The following is a 19,723-nucleotide window of genomic DNA, read 5'->3' as shown; positions in this document are numbered from 1 at the left end:
CAAGCAGTAACATATTATTACACAGAAAATTTCACATAATAAAGCAATCACTTAAAAGAACATAAAAAATAAAAAATAAATCTTTTTACTCGCATCCGAACTACGTTTGACCTGATTTCCTGTCGGATACAGGATACGTAGGCAGCCTATATAAGGTCCGGTCTTATTTACTACAAATTTTAATATTCCCCAAACGAAGGAGCATGAAACTGGGACAATTTTGGGATGCAACCAAGACATTTTGTCAAAACGTCCTAAAACTGGGGCAATTTGTTTTTTTAAAAAAAATATATATATGCTGGAATTGGTAAGAATTAACTCAGAACCAAGCTTTGGCGTTCGATATGAGTCAGCCTTTCTTCAAATGACATGTTCTACTCCAATGTGGTTTCCTTTCTTCCGATTCATTCTCAATCGTCAGAGCTAAATAGCTGATGATTCATTTTCGTCCATTCGTTTCCTTTATATGACTCAAGACGTCTCTAATCTAGAGCCTGCTTAATTAGATCACGAACTAATCTAACTTTTTTTTTAAAAAAAAGGATTATATATATACATTATTTCGGGCATTTACTTCAGGCACTAACATTTTATTTTGTTTATGAAGTTTTACTTTTCTCTTTAAAAGGTTGTCTGGCATTGAACATTGTTTTGGCTGCGAATCTGTATTAAGGACGAGACTATAATGGCAGAGAGATTTGAAGCTTTCAACACCGGTATGGGTTTGGTGCAAGAACAAAACGATAGCAAGGGAAAGGTGGTTCGAAAAAATATTGTAGCCAATCTGGGAAATACCTTAAGCCTTCTTCCTAACACAACCTCAACTCCCAACAACGTTTCCTTAGCCATTTCGCCTCACTTAGATCCTACCTATACCATTCCACAAATACCTTCAACCTACACTCCTGATCAAGTAGCGATAATTCCTAATCCTCAATTTTCCATAACCACCGCTCAATTCGAGAAAAGTAAGAAAAACGAACTGGCAATATCCCCATACAGGAGGCCTGGAAAGGAAATCAAGTCGCTTTACCATGAAGATTTCGGAAAAGAACTCCACAATTTGAGGAAAGTCGTTAATGAAGAGTTATGTTCAAGGAATTTCCAGATTTTGAAGTATGAAGATTTATGTGTGCATCCAAACGTTGAGCTTCCGTCAGGGTACAAAATACCTAAGTTTAACACTTTCAATGGGAAGGGAGATCCCGTCGCTCATTTAAAGGACTATTGCAGCAGATTAATTGGTATTGGACATATTGAAGTCGTACGAATGAGATTGTTCATTCAAAGTTTATCAGGATCAGCACTCTATTGGTACACTAAACAAGATTTTAGCAAATGGCTTACGTGGGAAGATATGGCCCGCGGATTTATAAAGCAATTCGAGTTTAACAATGGAGGCGATCCGCACATAGCCGATTTGCTTAGAATAAAGAAAACGCCACATGAGACTTTCCAAGAATATGCCATACGATGGAGGTTAGAAGCTTCAAAAATACATCCTCCATTATCCGAGAGGGAATTGATCTCAACCTTCATCCAAATTCAGGAAGACTTATATTATGATAAGTTGCTCGGAGCTTGTGCACACAACTTCTCTGATTTGATTAGGATTGGTAGAGAACTAGAAAATGTCATTCAAGAAGGAAGAATTATAGATAGCTCAGCAACACAAGACGTTCACCAAACCTTCCAAGCGAAGATACTAAGAAATCTGCAAAGTGAAATGAAGGAAAACCAATTTGCTTCCACGACTATGCATCAAGCGCAATGCCATAAAAGTCACCAAATTTTTCAATCTCATGCCACTATGCAAAGTCCTCGTCAGCAAAACTCCCAGCAAGGCTACCAACGACGGGTTCACCAAGCACAATCAAGCTCTCAACATAAAAAGAAGAGGAAATCTTTTTGCTTCACTACTCTAAATGAACCATTGGCAAATATATTTAAGAGGTTGAGTGCTAAGGGTATTCTACAACCAAAGAAGGGATTTATACCTAAGCATCGACCGCCAAACTTTGATTTATCTAAGAGTTGTGCTTATCACTCAAACATTCATGGACATGACATTGAAGAATGTCCAGCACTAAGATTTAAGATTCAAAGCATGATTGAAAGTGGCAAGATAAAGCTACAGCTAGAGCCTTCAACCGGTAATATTGCAAACACAAAGACAACTGTTGTTAAGGGCGATTCATCGAAACTGGCACCAAGGCATTTGAAAAGAAAGCGTGCAACAAGTCAAGCAGACTGATAGGGACATCATCTCGCCACTTGAGAACATCATTCTCCACATGCCCATCTCTAGGAGTAGCTGCTATTTTGTAATCTTTTCTAGACTTTAAATGAACTACGGTCGACCTGATTCCTATTAGTAGCAGGATACGTAGGCGCCCATGTTGGGTCCGGTCTCAATAAATAAAAAAATCCCAATTTTCCCCCCATAGCCGAACTGGAGAAATTTTGCAGACAGCTTATCCCAAGCCATATTCACATAATCAAATTTCCGCAATGGCATAGCAACGAGAAGCGCAGATTCAAAGCCAAAGCTTCAATGTTCAATGCAAGGCAACCACTTCCCTTTATACTAACAAATTTTCTTTGAGTAACGCAGAACCGATTTTTAGCTACTCCTCAACGATAATGCACGGCATATGAATCTTAGCATCAAGAAAGCATCACGAAAGTCATGAAGCAAAGGATGATTCAAAATCAACACAAAATTCGAAACTCATAATTTTCTTTGAGCGCAGGAATTTTATTCATGGAAACATTTTAGCAAGGTGAAATATCACCAAGGTTTCCAGTTGCGGAAGCCGAAGTATGCTTACAGCTTTGCAGGGACTGTGCATCGAGCGGTTTGAATCTTCCTATAACACGCACAAATATTATTGCTTTCAAATGCTCTGCGCATGCACTACTATTTTAAATACCACGCACCACATATGCACTATTGCTTTAAATTCCCCGCACTGCATGCACTACTATTTTAAATACCACTCACCACATATGCACTATTACTTTAAATTCCCCGCACTGCATGCACTACTATTTTAAATACCACGCACTGCTGCTTTAAACTCCCCGCACTGCATGCACTACTATTTTAAATACCACGCACTGCATATGCACTATCGCTTTAAATTTCCCGCACTGCATACGCACTACTGCTTTCAAATGTCCCGCACTGCAAAAGCACCGCACCTGCATTGCATTATTACTTTCAAATGCCCCGCAAAGGCACATCATCATTGTTCGCAAACGCACAACATTTGGGTTCGTCCACCCTAAAATAGGATATTTGGGTTCTTCCACCCTAAAATAGGATATTGGGTTCTTCCACCCTAAAATAGGATACTTGGGTTTTTCCACCCTAAAATAGGATATTGGGTTCTTCCACCCTAAAATAGGATATTTGGGTTCTTCCACCCTAAAATAGGATACTTGGGTTCTTCCACCCTAAAATAGGATATTTGGGTTCTTCCACCCTAAAATAGGATACTTGGGTTCTTCCACCCTAAAATAGGATACTTGGGTTCTTCCACCCTAAAATAGGATATCGGGTTCTTCCACCCTAAAATAGGATATCAGGTTCTTCCACCCTAAAATAGGATATCGGGTTCTTCAACCCTAAAATAGGATATCGGGTTCTTCCACCCTAAAATAGGATATTGGGTTCTTCCACCCTAAAATAGGATGCTTGGGTTCGTCCACCCTAAAACAGGATACACGGGTTTCTTCCACCCTAAAATAGGACATTTTGGGCTCAACCGCCTTTCATATGATGCATGGGCTGCGCACCGCCCTTTGCATCGCTTTCATATATTTCATGGGCTGCGCACCGCCCTTGGAAATCTCTGCATAAGGCTATGCACCGCCTTTCATGTGATGCATGGGCTGCGCACCGCCCTTTGCATCGTTTTCATATATTGCTTGGGCCATGCACCGCCCTTTTAAATTTCTGCATAAGGCTGTGCACCGCCTTTCATGTGATGCATGGGCTGCGCACCGCCCTTTGCATCGCTTTCATATATTGCTTGGGCCATGCACCGCCCTTTTAAATTTCTGCATAAGGCTGAGCACCGCCTTTCATCATGCATGGGCTGCGCACCACCCTTTGCATCGCTTTCATATGTTACATGGGCCATGCACCGCCCTTTTAAATTTCTGCATAAGGTTGTGCACCGCCTTTCATATGATGCATGGGCTGCGCACCGCCCTTTGCATCGCTTTCATATATTGTTTGGGCCATGCACCGCCCTTTTAAATTTCTGCATAAGGCTGTGCACCGCCTTTCATGTGATGCATGGGCTGCACACCGCCCTTTGCATCGCTTTCATATATTGCTTGGGCCATGCACCGCCCTTTTAAATTTCTGCATAAGGCTATGCACCGCCTTTCATGTGATGCATGGGCTGCGCACCGCCCTTTGCATCGCATTCATATATTGATTGGGCCATGCACCGCCCTTTTAAATTTCTGCATAAGGTTGTGCACCGCCTTTCACATAATGCATGGGTTGCGCACCGTCCTTTGCATCGCTTTCATATATTACATGGGCCATGCACCGCCCTTTTAAATTTCTGCATAAGGCTGAGCACCGCCTTTCATCATGCATGGGCTGCGCACCACCCTTTGCATCGCTTTCATATGTTACATGGGCCATGCACCGCCCTTTTAAATTTCCTCACAAGGCTGAGCACCGCCTTTCATGTTGCACGGACTGCGCACCGCCTTTGAAAATTTTTGCATAAGACATCGCACCGCACCTGCTTTGTTTTATTATTATTCTTTTCAAATGCCCCTGCGTATGCTCGCAGCCGCATTGCACCGCACTTGCATCGCTTTATTTCAATATTTACTTTTACTGACTATTTTATCTAGTTTAAAGTTTCGCAGGAGCTTTAGCGCAATGTGGAACTATTTCTTCGGCAGCGAACTGGGGCAATACGTCGGGAAGGATAAGCAGACTTCCCGACAAGGGTCAAAGATCTACCTCGAACACTAGGCTCCAATTCCAAATATCCCGTTCGCATTCCAGCACACTCCATTTTTAGGGTTCTATCACAAATACCCAGTGTCATCATAACTCGACACTGGAACAATATTTTTTGCGAAGATTCGCATCAAATTGTGAGTTACCAGTCATAGGTGTCATAGTCATCCCAGAACTACACACGGCCTGATTCTCGTGCAACCCGAGATATGTAGGCAATTCAGAGACCAGAGTTTCGGCCGTAATTTTCTTTACCCTTAATCCTCCATGGTCCTTTAGCCGGGACAAAATAGGCTACTAAGTCAACGTCTTTGCCCGAAAATTCTTTCATCATTACCAGGCAAAGAGGGACAATAAGAATAAATAGAGTTTGTTCAATTTAATCGTTTCGCTACTGAGGATAGAGGTATACCCTTTACCCCTACTTAGTTGAATACGGAAAAATAAATGTGTTCTTGTTACCTCTGACGACCATAGAGATATAGGCGTTATAGTAGCATCTACAGGCTTGTGAGTAGTTTGAGAGAATATCATAAAGTTATAATTAACCCGTCAACTAGAAACCCATAGGCAGAACGATTTGAAGACTCAACTGGATTATTAGTGGTCATAGCCCTATATCTGTCTCTTCTCCGATAAAAGTCCGCTCTTTCTTGGTTGAAGTTCATTATTTGTTTTCTTTTAGTTTTAGTTAGTTTATAAATATAATCTTTGGATTTTATTTCTTGTTTAGATAATTAGAATTAGTTTAATTTAGTTGACGGTTAATCATAAGTCTCTGTGGGTACGATACCTGGACTTTAAATTAGGAGTGGCCGTTCGGGTCTTCGGTTCGATTTTATCAAACTTCGGTTTGGCAAGTTCGGTTTCAGTTTTTTGAAGGTGGACACCGAACACCGAACCAAACTAATTCGGTTCTTTCGGTTTCGGTTTTTTTGAAGTTTGGTTCGGTTCGATTTCGGTTTTTTTGATATGATATTAAAAGCGATTCCATTTATACTAATTCATATTCTCAAAAGCAACAAAACATAAAACAAACAAATTAAAATCAAAATCAAAATCAAACAAACAGGATATACAAGAACAGTAAACCATAACCATAATATAGGACCACTAGGTGTTATATACATACAGTAAGAATAATTAAGAAAACACATAAATGACATACATTAATCCTAAAGATACATCCTAGTCACCTTTGTTTGTTAAGGATATTTGATTTTTTCAACTGAAGTGAAACATTAGGGATACAAAAGCAAAAGAGAGGTTATTACAATTGGGTTTTTTTTTTGGGGCTTAAACTTAATGGGTCTGGACTATTTTAATTTTTTTGGGTAATGTATAAATTTTGGTTTAAATTTCGATTTTTCGGTTCGGTTTCATCAAAGTTCGGTTCAGCTATTTCGGTTTCGATTTTTTGAAGGTGAACACCAAACTCCGAACCAAACTAGTTCGGTTCGGTTCTTTCGGTTTCGGTTTCGGTTTCTTGAAGTTCGGTTCGGTTCGGTCCGGTTTTTCAATTTTCGGTATTTATGCCCAGCCCCACTTTAAATCCTATATTACTTGTACGACCGCGTATACTTGCGTGTGCGTTTGGGAGCAACAAGTTTGGCGCCGTTGCCGGGGACTTAGAAATTAATCGTTTATCTAGATTTAGACTTTTCTTTTGTCCATTCAAGTTTTATTTTTTTATTGCTAACATAAAAATCTGCAGGACTCTGACTAACTACTACTCTAGTCTATGAAGCCTCTGAAGAGTACTAAAATACTAATTGTTTACCTGGACAAGCCCCCCGGCATACCTTACTATCTAAAATACCGAAAAGACTGTAATTAAGATAACGCCCCGAAAGAGCTGGTGCCTACCAAGCAACTGATACGAGAATCCTAGCGAGCAGATCCGTCGTCCTGTAAATAGTTACCAGCATCGCGAGATGCAGGCCCCAGGCAAAAGGGATGGCAGTAAATTTGAATTGCACTTGTATGTAAAACTAACTGAAAGAATAAATAGTTGTGGTGTGCTCGAGTAAGGGCAGCCCAAATCAATAAACAGATAATGTACTGAAACTAAAACTGAACATACTGATAGTTGAACTGAACAGGAGAATTAGAGTTATAAGTACTTCCTGTTTTGAATATGGAACCACTTGTTTAACTGAGTTAATAATTTATGGCCTCAAACCCAAAATAAGTGCACAAATCTGTGGCATCGGGACCAAGTATATGTATACATAAACTGTGGCCTCAGGCCCAAAATACCAGTGTTCAACATTCAACAATTTATGATAAGAAACTGAGAATCATACTGTAATGCACAACACTGGAATACTGAACATTATTATACTGAGATATGTATTCATGGACTGATTTTGGAGTTTAAAGCATTAACTGTTCATAAGCATACTCAGTTTTCATAATTGAGACTCATGGGATATCAAACACGAGTCTATACTAATTAAGCACTGAGTTCACAATATTCGGAACGACAATCATGAACGAATTATTAAACTATATCGTTTTGAGAATAGAAATTCTAAAGTTTTCCATAAAATTAGGGCTTAACTATATTTCTGAAGCAATCTGTAGTAATCCTAAAAGAACGTGGCGTGGGGAAGATCAATAACATTCCCGCACGTCGAGAGTTAGCCTTACATACCTTAATCGCTCCATAACTTGAAGAAAAGGGTCCGAACTTTTGAAGAAGAAACCCAAAAGTCTAAACTTGAAATCTTGATAAAGATTTTCTTGAAAACCCTATGATTGTAGCGTAGAATCTTGTTAAGAATCCATATATAAGTGTTAAAATTAATTAGGAATACATGTGAGAGACTTACCTTGAAGTGGGAAGACGAGGAGAGGAGACAAAAGTCGTGCTAGGTCTTGGAGAACTGAAAAATTGAATAAATTTTTTGAAAAATGCGTCTTTAAAGGAAAATGTGGAGCCGTTATGCAGCCGCAGATGCTGACGCATCCCAAAAACAGTGCACTGGCAAGTTTATGACAGACATCTTAGTTCCGAAGTGTGTGACGCATAACACGATATGCGATGCATATCACTGTTGACACCCAATTTTGTCCCGCCTTCCTCTAAATATTTATTTACACTCCTAATATTTTTGCAACTTAAGAAGTAATTATTTATATTTATATTTTTTTACTATAATTATTAACACTGGCGTTTCATTATACTGTTGTAGTCACTACTGTTCTTATCTTTTAATTTATTACCGTTATTACCACCACCATTATCATTACTATTATTATTATTATTATTATTATTATTATTATTATTATTATTATTATTATTATTATTGTTGTTGTTGTTGTTGTTATTATTATTATTATTGTTGTTGTTGTTGTTATTATTATTATTATTATTATTATTATTATTATTATTATTATTTTGCTACCAGTATTATTATAATTCACATTTTTTTATCATTTCAACATTTTACCAGCTTACGCACACGCATCGCATTTATCTTCGCATAATTAATGTAAATAGCGTTTATTTACTGTTGACTTTTAAAATATTATCGCTGGCTATTACGATATCGTATAATTTTATTTTTTATCTGAGCACCGATAATTATGATTTTTATATTAAGTAATATTTTAGCACACGTTGTTATATCATTAATTGATGGTATTTTATTCAAATTTATAAAGCCCCATATTTTAAATCCATCAGTCAAATTTTGGGCTCATCCGTTTCAATTAATCCACAAGCCTTTTTGAACCAGTCCATTAATGACCAGCCCAACATTTTAATTCAACTCAGCCCACACTCATTTTTCATCCGCCCAGCCCATTATTTAAACTATACCCAGCCCATATCCACTAACCTACCCGACCCGACCCGTTTCTAATTTAACAAAGGAAACCCTTTTAGGGTTTCCTTCATTTTTTTCCTTCATCCCCACCACGCCGCACACCCCCCCCCCCCCCCCCCCTCTTTCCTGCTCTCTCTCCTCCGCCCGTCTCTCTCTCCCCTTCTCTCTCGCTCCTCTTTCCCCCCACTTCGCCCTGTTCCCCGCTGTCCCCCACTTCCCTTTGTCCCCCACTCCTCTCTCTCTCCCGCTCCTCCTTCTCTCTTTCTTCAACACAAAGCAAAACCCTATAAATAGTGGCGGATTGAATCGTTTGAGGAAGTTTTTGGAAAGCTTTGGAATCGCAAAAATCCCTTACAAAACCACAGGTTTTTTCAGCGGCCAAAACACCCTAAGCAATATTAGTGCATCAGCTTTATTTCTGAACATCGAGTCAAAATCCAGTCATTTTTGTTTTCGTTTGCGTCGGTTGTGCTTTAAATACCAGATCATATTTTGTCCCTCTTTCGTCCTTGGGTATTGGTTCGAATCCGAGCATCGCAAGCTCAGATTTGATAGTGTTCGAACGTGAATCGAAGGCCCCCATACCCACTTCGCTGCACCCGAAGAAGGTAATTCCCCTTTTCCATTTATTTTCGCATTTTTTCGTTTCTTTAGTTGCTATGTGTTAGCCTAATTTTGTAATTTTTTTTGTGATTAAGAATGTTCATGTGATGAGTTAATTAGCTAAATAATGTTTTCTGGTGTTAGTTCAGTTTAATAGTTAAGGCTATTTATTTATTAGTTTTGGTTAGATTTATTTTGTTTGCTACATTAGTTTATCTGAGCTTAGTTTTAATCTGTCTTATGTGCTGTTATAGCAATGTATGTCCTCATTTAAACATGGTTTAGGCATTAATATAGCATGCTTTAGATGAAAATGCCTTGGATGTTATTTGGCCTAATATTCTTATGTTAACCACGTATTGTAGATAAATCTTCATTCTGGTTAGTTTATGATCGATATACTGCTCAGTTAGAGTTGATTAGCTTAGTTTAACTTATAAGCCTGTCTACATGTTGATATTAATCTGGATTTAATCAGTTGGTGATGGTTTAGTTGTTGGGTTAACTCGGTTTATGCAATCGCACATGTTGGAGTAATGTGTGGTATAAAAGAGTATGTTGTTTATACCTTGGCCTGAGCATACTATCCGTTAGAAATTTTCCCATTCACAGTATGATTATATTATGCTAGCTAGGATATCTGTTTTGGTCAAAATTGTTAAAATACTTAAATAGCATGTTTGATAGCTTACCAAATCTCTGTCTATGTGTCATCACTGTTAAATCATGATGTTAATTTGCACCTGTGTTTGCTTGAATTCATATGCACATGAATTGCACTTAATAAAGTTTATCGGACTAACGATGGTGTTAGTTTGGTTAAGTAAGTCGAGTAGACCATTTGTTTGCCTGATGGGTTGCCTACAAGGTTCTCTGCAAATCCATAAACCAATTATAAATGATTGTCTATTAGCTTAAGCTTGCATGATCTCATTTCATATAAAATAGACAACAAATGTTCTTAATAAGATAAAAAAGGGACTCTGAGTTCAACTCTGATATTTTGCATACATATAACATATCTGACTAAGTTATGTAGGAGTATTGAAGTCCATTATTGATAAAAATGACAACCGCATACTAAATGATTACTCCCTGTTAGATTAGCCTTGTTTCACTCACTATTGTTACTTAAAAATAAAAAACAATCACATGAATCAGTTAAGTGTACCTCTTCATACAAATACTTGTTTAAATCTGGATAAACTGTTGACATTCTAATGTTTCTATGGAAAACCATACCTGCTCAGTCTCTAGTGACCATGCCAAGGTAAAGAAATGCCAAATATGTGGGTTTGCGTGTTTAGAAGGATTAAATCCCTGTCTGATGTTGATTTTTCTATACCCGTGTTGTTCGTTTACCAAACTGGTCCTCTCTGTGGTCTGCTGGTCTAAGCCAACCATTAAAACATTGTGTTTTATCATGTGAAGCACATCTTAAGGAATTCTATGTGTGTCTTAAGGGTGTGTCATTGACTGATTGATGTTGAAACATTAGTGGCATGTCAAGAATGTTATTTAGTTTTGTCCAGTTTACACATATCAATTCATGTTTGCTTGTTTGGAGACTATTGATATATTAACCAGAGGCAGTCCACTGTGTTAATTAAAAGTCATTAAGTTGCTCATCGATTGCTATACTTAGTAAAGTATAAAATCAAATCTGTGGAGCATGTTTGGGTTTGCTATTTGCTTGATTTTTTTTTGTTATGATTCCTATATTGCAAGCATGTTCGGTTGGTTATGCATATGTATGTATGAGATATACATTAATTATACACGACATATACATAATCTGCTTTGAGTTTATATTTTCACATGTTTAAGCTTATTCGTTGATTGTATATTAATCCTTCTTCTTTTCATTTTTACGCATGACCATCGCATACGAGTCAGAGGGACTCGTCATCTTCCGCATTCGGTGTTGGGCTAAAGCCCAACGAAAACATCTTCTCTGTGTCCAGCCCACCCGCAGCAGTGCATAAAAATCTCTGCTGGGCCGAGGCCCAACAACATCAAAACAGATCCGCCGCAACCTTTTAAAAAAATGGGCTGAACCCATTCCAACAGCAGCATGACTAACAGTCCGAAAATGGGCTGAGCCCATTTATATACATTTCTTGTGCCCCCTATTTTATTTTATTGCATTTAACTTGTGTTGTTTTAACTAACACTTTATTTTATTTTGTCTCTTAGCTTAGATGAATTATAGGAGAACATAGTGGGGTTTAGTTTTAGTAATGGATAGTTAATTTAAGGAAAACTAATAATTAGTTCCATAAGTTTCATTTTCTTCTTTTATATTAAAGTTATTTATAATATTTATAATCTTTACTTTTAGAATAATTGATTTTCAATAGCGTAAATTCATATTTTGAGTTAAAGGAATCATATTTTATTATCTTGGGAATTTTAAAACGCCACTAACACGCAAATAAGAACTAAAAATATTTTGTAGACATGTTTTAAGGCTTATCCAAACTATGCATATTTTAACCAAATGTAGTTAATAAAACATAATCTTGTTTACACTTCTAAAACGCCAAGTCAATTAATACGTCATCGTTTAGTTTGTTTCAAATATTTATTAAAATACTGTGCAAACCCGCATTTTATTCTACTTATATGCAAATTATCATATTTCGAAAATCTTATTTTGAATAGCATTATTCTACTTCCATTTAAAGCATTAGCAGCATTTATAACTTTATTTCAAATAGCACTTTAGAATCTCCTTTTATGCAAATTATTAGTCTCGTTTTAAATAGCATTATTATTTGAAGTCTTCATAGGTCTTATTATAAATAGCATTTAAAATCTTCTCTTACGCAAATTATTATATTTGTCTACAAGTCTTATTTTTAAATAGCATTACTATTCAAAGTTTTAACAGCATTTATAAGTTTCATTTTTAAAAGCATCTTTCTCTATGCAAACTACTATATTTTTCTACAAGTTAGTTTAAATGGCATTATTATATTTTCTTTAAAACCTTGGTAACATGTAAAAGTTATTTTCTTAAAATTTAAGCATTATATTTAACTTTAATTAATTAACCTAAGTTTGGTCGGATAACCATAGTTAACGGATTCTAAAGGATGCCTAACCCCTTCCCTTTAGGATAATATAGAACCCTTACCTAGAATCACACTGATTAAACAGACTATTAACCGAGGTTTAGTTAGCTTTACCTTAGTTAATAAATTAGGTGTCCTAATTCACCATTAAACTAATTAGGTGGCGACTCCTTAAAATAAAGCAATTTAGGAATCTCCAATATGTTGTACTCTAATTTAACTCGATTAAAAAGGGGTATGACAATCACGATATGGACGCATAACATATGGTAACGCATAGTTGAAAACAGAGAGTTGAGAAATCTGGAGCGGAAATTTGACTTATGATATGCGGCGCATATCCCGATATGCGGCCCATATCAGTCCAGCGGTGCTACATTATCTTCATCTTTTAAATCAAGTCACACGTCAAGTCAAAGCCCGAAGGCATGAGGTGTTATACGAATTTGCAACAGCAAGAGCTCCCATTCCGGATGATGAACTTGCAGTCAAAATACTCAGGGGCTTGGGACCTGAGTATGATTCAATTTCAATCGCTATCCAAGCGCGAGATGCACCTATCTCGTATGAAGAATTGTTGGGGAATGGACTGGTGGTTTGTTTATATGGACTTGGGTGATCCTCCCCTCATGAGCTAGCTTTTGTGAGTTAGGTCCAAGTGTCATATGTTACGAAAAGAAATCCTAACGATGAATGTGTCATAAAATTTCCACTTTTCTTCTTTCTTCTCTAAGTTGTTGGTACCAACTTCAAGAAATGAACTAACAGACAAAGAACTGAAAAAGAAATATTTAGGCCTCATTTGTTCTCAGTTAATGAAGTTTTGAATCTTAATCATTAAGGGTGTTTGTAAAACTAGACCTTGTAAAAATCTAAGCGACCACGGACTTCAACCCTTGAAATTAACAACTCCTCGTACTGACGATTGATTTGGCTTCCAAATAGTCTTTTTGGGATTGGAATAGTTCTCAACTAAGCTGCTATCACTTCAATATGCTGTGAACTTTGAAGGATGCACCTCCTTCAAGTTTATGGCATCAAGCTGCAAATTTGTGGCTAATAATTGAAGCAATAATAGTTTACTAGAAGAGTTTAAATTCTGTGCACTGACAATATATAAATTTTTACTATATCGGGTTAATTTGACCTCTAATAATATGTTACTCTTCATAAGAAGCTTGAAATGGAAACCTGGAAATAAGGCACCGACATGCTATAGCTGATTACATTGCACTAAGAGTGAGCTCTTTTAATAACGTCAGTGTACAGAATTTAAATCCAAATTGAAAATAGTTAGTAGTCATGTGTAGCTTTAGTTTTGCTTTTGCCTTTCATCCTCATTTTTGTCGTAAGACAGCAAGTTGAGAGGGCAAAAATAGGTAGAAGTGACGCTTATAAAAATTGTTGCCAAGAAAATCCTGGATGTGCCACAAGGCAATAAGGATGTGAGTTCAATATTCTATTAGCCATGACTTACCAAGAGTAATTCTTGTGTACTCTATTAATCTGACACCAAGATATTATTCAGAAGCACAAAGATTAAGAAAGGTGAATTCATATTATTTTCCTTTGTAACTGAGAAAAATATGATACTGTACTCTGCTCAAATGTCATATCTGAGTGATCGGTCGGGCAGTTTGTGAATAGAAACCAGTATTTCAGAAAGGGGTTCTCATAAACGGACATTCAAGTTGACAAAGTGAGACCAATCCTAAAGCAACAGAGTTAACAAGGCAACCTGAATATGAAGATATTCACAGACAGCATATGGAACAATTACCGATTGATCATGTGAAAGGGAAAATAGTCTTTGGTTTTTACAAGAATTTTCAGTCAAGAGCTCATTCGCAAGAATGCAATTACATACATACAAAAGAATCTAATGACCTTGCAAACAATTCCCGTCTTTACAAATCATCGAAATGTAGGATCCCATGACTGACTCTACAATGTGTTTCTAGAGAGATCCTTTGAACCGCAAAAAGTAGAATTATTAGGCAGCCCAAATCGAAACATCCATAATCCATGAACTCTCTCACCTTAGTGTATCAGCTTAGAGAAGGAAGGTGAAAAGAGCTTGGAAGATTGATTTTGCACTTCCCTGGATTTTCGGAGGGTGAAAATCTCCCTTGCTTGTCGAGAGCAAACTATTGATGTAGTCCCCTTGTTTTCCCTGTTAAAAAAAAAAGTCTTTGAATATAGTTATCGATTCAATAGCACTCCCTCTTTTAGTTGACTTCAAGCACCAATTTTATGATCTCTCTTTAACAATAAAACTGTACAATAAATCACACATTTTTAAACTTGGAAAATGATAAAAACATGTTTAAGAAAACAACCATCATACAAAAGGTTAGACTCGCAAACCAGTAAGTTGTCACACAGAATGGGAGAAAGGAGTGGGGTTTTTTTTCTAATACATTCACTTGAAAGATTTTCCTTTTCATTTTGTGTGCCAAAAGATCATAATGACTTGACGAAAAGGTTTCAGGGAGTTACGGATGACATTGTCATAAGTCTTTGGTACCTTAGCAGCATCTTTTAGAGGACCCCAACATTCAACACGATTGTACTTCTTCGAACTAGAATGGAAATAGACTCTAACAATAGCATTCATTAGTTCTTCATGCTCCTTGTAAAAATCTGAATCCCCATAGAGCACAGCCTCAAGTACCTGGCAGTTCATAAAGGAAAATCCACCAATGATTCTAACAGAGTAAGGAAACTGCATATACTAATTTAGAGGTGCAGACCAAATTACAGTAAAAGGAGCACAAATATTTTAAGAATTTACCAATGGCAATTCCTTGGAGAAGATATGGTATCTGAACTCGGCAGCTAGCTCCTGTAGGGGATTCGGTCCACTCACACAACAGTGGACATCAAGAAACAAGTTGCCTTTCACTTCTGTCCATTCAGCAACCACATCATCCTTATTATACCACCCTTTCAACTGCCATTGCAAAAAAAAAAAAAAAATGGTGCAAGGATTGAACTCGAATTACAAAATTTTCCAGAACTAGGTTAAAATCCAGAAAAAGAAGACAATCCATAGATGCAGCTTAAGGATAAACACATGCTCATTTAAAAGTGAAAATGCCGTTACCTGATCGTATTGGATATTGTTTGAGATGGTTAATGTCAAATTAGCAGTAAAATCACAATGGGATAGTGTGTACGTCCTTGGCACGATACTAGAGTATTTATCAACTTCTTCTCCTTTTAAATAGACTTCCAGCTTTGAAGCTTCAAATCTTGCTGGAGGACCCAAAAGCCTAACAGCCTGAATGTGATGACAGAAGAAGAATTTATAATTTGAAATTAAAATAAAAAAGCTACATGGATTTGAAAGTTAGAACATAAAGTCAATTTTAATTAAAATTTGCATTAGGGAATAGATCTATGATGGACTTTTTGGTCTTTTAAATCAAGATCTATCAAGTCGTCCAGAAATACCGTATCAGTTGGCACACTCAAAGCAGAATTTATAAGGAAAAGAAGGAAGATGATGTTGGTTGTTGCCTGAACATGCAGATGAATATAATGAATAAGTTGAAAGAAAAGGATCTCCTGTGATTTTCAGCCAGGGAGAAATAGTTGTCAAGCAATTTGCTTTTCTGCTTTGACTATGAAACCGTAGTAGCTCCGTTGGTTGGCTACCTGAACTTTCACCTTGTTGGTGAGGGTTCGATTCCCAATCTCTCCCCCATTACCCCTTCCCCTGCCCCCAAATTTTTTTTCTTTTGAAAAAAAAAATTGCGTTTACTACATTCTGAAGGGTAGCTAGCTAGTTGGAAATCTTCTCTAATAATGTAGTTATGTTTAACAAAGAAGCCATCACTTATGATGCTAAACAGAATGCTGATTCATTTGAACTAATAGGAGGTTCTACGATACACACTTTTATCCAAGAAATTGACAAAGCAAGTGTACTCAAATTGCAATAGGAAACAAAAGATTGCGAAGCAAATTGGTTTCCTCAGCCAAGAACAAGAAGCAATACACTAACCCCTAAACATCTAACAAATCATTGCAAAATGGTATTAACCAATTATGAATCTAACATTACAGACAAAGTTGAATGAATCCATGAACATAATATTCAGTTGCAGTAACGGATTAACATAAGAGTATGATGAACTACCAAGAAACTCATATTGCATTATTTAAAGTCAAAATGCCCAAAATCTGTTGCTGGACTATCTAAATTGAGCAACGTAACTTTGCCCTCTGTTAAACTTTTGGTCTAATATTACCCTCGCCGTTAGCAGATTGTCTTGTATTTGCCATTAGCAGAGCTCCAGTTTAAAATTGGTAGCCTCCACCTGTCCAAATTCTTCTGAAAAAAGTCCAAGTTTAACCCCTCAACTTTCGACTATGGTTCAAAATTAACCTAAGGTTGGAGCTCCATTAGGGGTCAATGGCATTCTATAAGCGACTTGACCGAGTCTAAGAAGCTTCACTTTCCTTGTAGTCGGCCCGTAATGACTCGCTTTATTTGCACTTGTTCGAAACTAGTCAAAATGGAATTTCATATGCAATGTTTGAATCCGTATATCTTATTTAAGGTGCTCTAAGTTTCCAATTTATTATCCTAAACTCTGAATAAGAGCATAATCTATTTTGGAAGTATAAAGTGTTCATTGTGGGCTGTCATTTAAACTTGTAACTAGAGGAGGTGGGTTAATGACCCGCTTATTTTATTAACTCAACCCATTTTGACCCGATTAATTCAACCCAATGGACTCATGAGAAACTTTGCCTAAATAAGGAAAAACGTTTTATTAGGTACTCAAATGAATTATAAGAAAACAAACAAAGAATTTAAGACTTAGTAAGAATTGGACGGGTAGGATTATGACCCGGGTTTTAGCCCGTTTCAGCCCAAGTAACTTTTGGACGGCTCAATGACCTGCTTATTTATTAACTAAGCCCATATTGACATGCCGAATTTCAGCTCAACCCGCCCATTTGACACCCCTACTTGTATCCATAGTTGCACAGAAAAGTTTGAGCACAATAGCCATGGCAACAGTCATCAATGGTGAATTTTCTAGGATCCAGCAAGCAAAAATATAGCCAAAAAAACAAAAAAATTATATGAGTCTGTCAGATGACGTTCTGGTCTAATGGACCTGGTTCATCCACCAGACGTGGTTTCCTTTTCCTGGCGCTTTAAAGGGCCAACATAAGGCGGTGCAAGCCTTTAGAAGGGATCATGTTCAATTAACATCAGATGTTATGCTCAGTGCTCAAGCTAAAAAGACCTTTCTATGTATTGTTTCAACGATGGGGGACAACCAGACAGTCCTTATTTTTCGTTTAGCATATGTTAGATTCGTGAATAGTGAAACTAATCAATACTTTGATTAGTCTTTCTTTCTCTATGTACTTCTGAGCAAAACATGCAAAACAACACTTTCTATGGGCCTCATTCAACATTGGTATAGATCAAAAGTTTAACTGAGGGCAAATTAATTTGCTCAATTTCAAATAGTACAAAGGCAAATTTAACCCTTTTCTTTGAAACAAATTGTACAAGTCCCTCAATAAAATGTTCAAGTTCCCCTCAATAGGCAATGCACTACACAATCTACAATATTTATTACAAAAATGGGATGAAGCCATATCCAAGATTCAAGAAACTTGTATTTACCAAGCAAACCACAAAATTATTTAGATATATTCACAACATTTTCACAAAAAGAAAAAGAGAGAAAGACTAACCTGGAATACAAGGGTGTTGTAAGGGGGTTTTCTGTCACTAAAAGAAGAAAGCAGAACAGCAGGATTTGTTGAATGCTTAACCTTACAATTGTGAATGTAAGAAGAGGTGAAAGAAGAAGAAGAATGGGTAGTAAAGCGAGTGGCCATGGACTGCATGACAAATTCATCCTCCTCTTTCCTTCACTCTACTATCTTCTATCCCCTTAAACATGTCTTCACAACCATTTATTTTTTTCTCTTTGTTTCTTTGTGTTCTCAACAATGTGAAAATTGTTTGTGTCTTTGTGGATATGAAAAGACAATGGAATTTTTTAGACTTTCCATATTTTTTTTCTAAATGTTTTCTGAGTAACTTGGCCCCACAAATCCATCACAATTTAAATGGACCAATGGTTTATTTACATTTGTATACAACTCTCATCCTCTGAAGACGCTCAGCCTTACATACAAGCACAAACATCATATTTTGCTCTTTTTTCTTTTTTTCTTTTTCCATTGGAATACCAAGTATAGGGCTATATTATTTTGTTACGAATATTCAAATCCATGGTCGTCTTTGTTCGACCATATATTTTAAGATAATTTACACACCCTCTTTAACTTATCCCACCTTATAAGATACCCTAAAGATTTTTATAGAAATTCAAAAAGAATCTTTGCCAAACACTTTTCACACGTTTAGGTATTTTAATTTAAATTTTTATAATGCAATTTAAATTTGCATATTTAAATTAAGTACTTACTCGATTTAGTTTTATGTTTCTTAGTTTGATTGAAAACCATAGTTTAAGAAAGTAAAAGAAATTTTTGAATCATGTGTTTAAACTAAAGATATGACAATGCACAGAAATGTCCTTTAAATTTTGTTATCTTAAATATGTTGAGTGAAATACTGAAATTATAGAGTTATCAACGTAAAACTGTTAGACATTCTTTTAATTATGTTCCTTATTTGGAGGCAAAGTTAATTGGTATTATATGTCAGACTCAGAAGAGCACGGATCAATCTGAAGTCTCAAACAATGTGGAGTGGTCTAGTTAACTACTTAGATTGAAATTCAATAAGTAGAATCAGTTTCACGAATTAAACGAAAAGTAAGATGGTATAGCTTTCTATATCGATAGGTCTGACTTCTTGAAAACAAGAAAATATGAAGTCTCATTTCATGAAAAAACTCAGATTTTTTTTTTTTTTTTTTTTTTTGCCTTAGGATAGAGTTTGTTTTATGCCTGAAGGCAAAATTTTGCTTTGCGAATCCAAACTCTACGTTGCGATTTTTTTTTTTGAATTTTTGACTGAGCAGGATTCGAACCCGAAACTTAAAAATTTTAGACAAAAGGCAAAAATTAAAGACAACCCGAAATAAAGCCATTCCTATGCATTGCCCTTATGAGTGCAGGATACTTTTACAAAAGTTATTTAAATGAGATCAAAACTTTAATTGTTGGCACAAAATTAGCCTTATTGTGCAAATCAGCCCAATTTC

At 36.5% G+C, this 19,723-nt stretch overlaps 2 protein-coding genes across 2 annotated transcripts; one reads left to right on the top strand and one right to left on the bottom strand.

Moving 5' to 3' along the window:
• Positions 1-685: 685 nt before the first annotated feature.
• Positions 686-2,254, top strand: LOC132628893 (uncharacterized). Its single transcript, XM_060344648.1, has one exon. The coding sequence runs from the start codon at positions 686-688 to the stop codon at positions 2,252-2,254; it is 1,569 nt and encodes a 522-aa protein (XP_060200631.1).
• A 12,023-nt stretch (positions 2,255-14,277) lies between these two features.
• Positions 14,278-18,529, bottom strand: LOC132627192 (magnesium dechelatase SGRL, chloroplastic). The gene is made up of 5 exons (XM_060342386.1): positions 18,237-18,529; positions 15,616-15,792; positions 15,304-15,462; positions 15,037-15,183; positions 14,278-14,682 (listed from the first exon to the last, which is right to left on the bottom strand). The coding sequence occupies exons 1-5, from the start codon at positions 18,390-18,392 to the stop codon at positions 14,563-14,565; spliced, it is 759 nt and encodes a 252-aa protein (XP_060198369.1). The 5' UTR covers positions 18,393-18,529; the 3' UTR covers positions 14,278-14,562.
• Positions 18,530-19,723: the final 1,194 nt, after the last annotated feature.

Source organism: Lycium barbarum, chromosome 2, assembly GCF_019175385.1.
Source record: "Lycium barbarum isolate Lr01 chromosome 2, ASM1917538v2, whole genome shotgun sequence".
NCBI classification, from domain to species: domain Eukaryota; kingdom Viridiplantae; phylum Streptophyta; class Magnoliopsida; order Solanales; family Solanaceae; genus Lycium; species Lycium barbarum.
The sequence above is the reverse complement of the archived record's forward strand: the minus strand, read 5'-3'. Positions and strand labels throughout refer to the sequence as shown.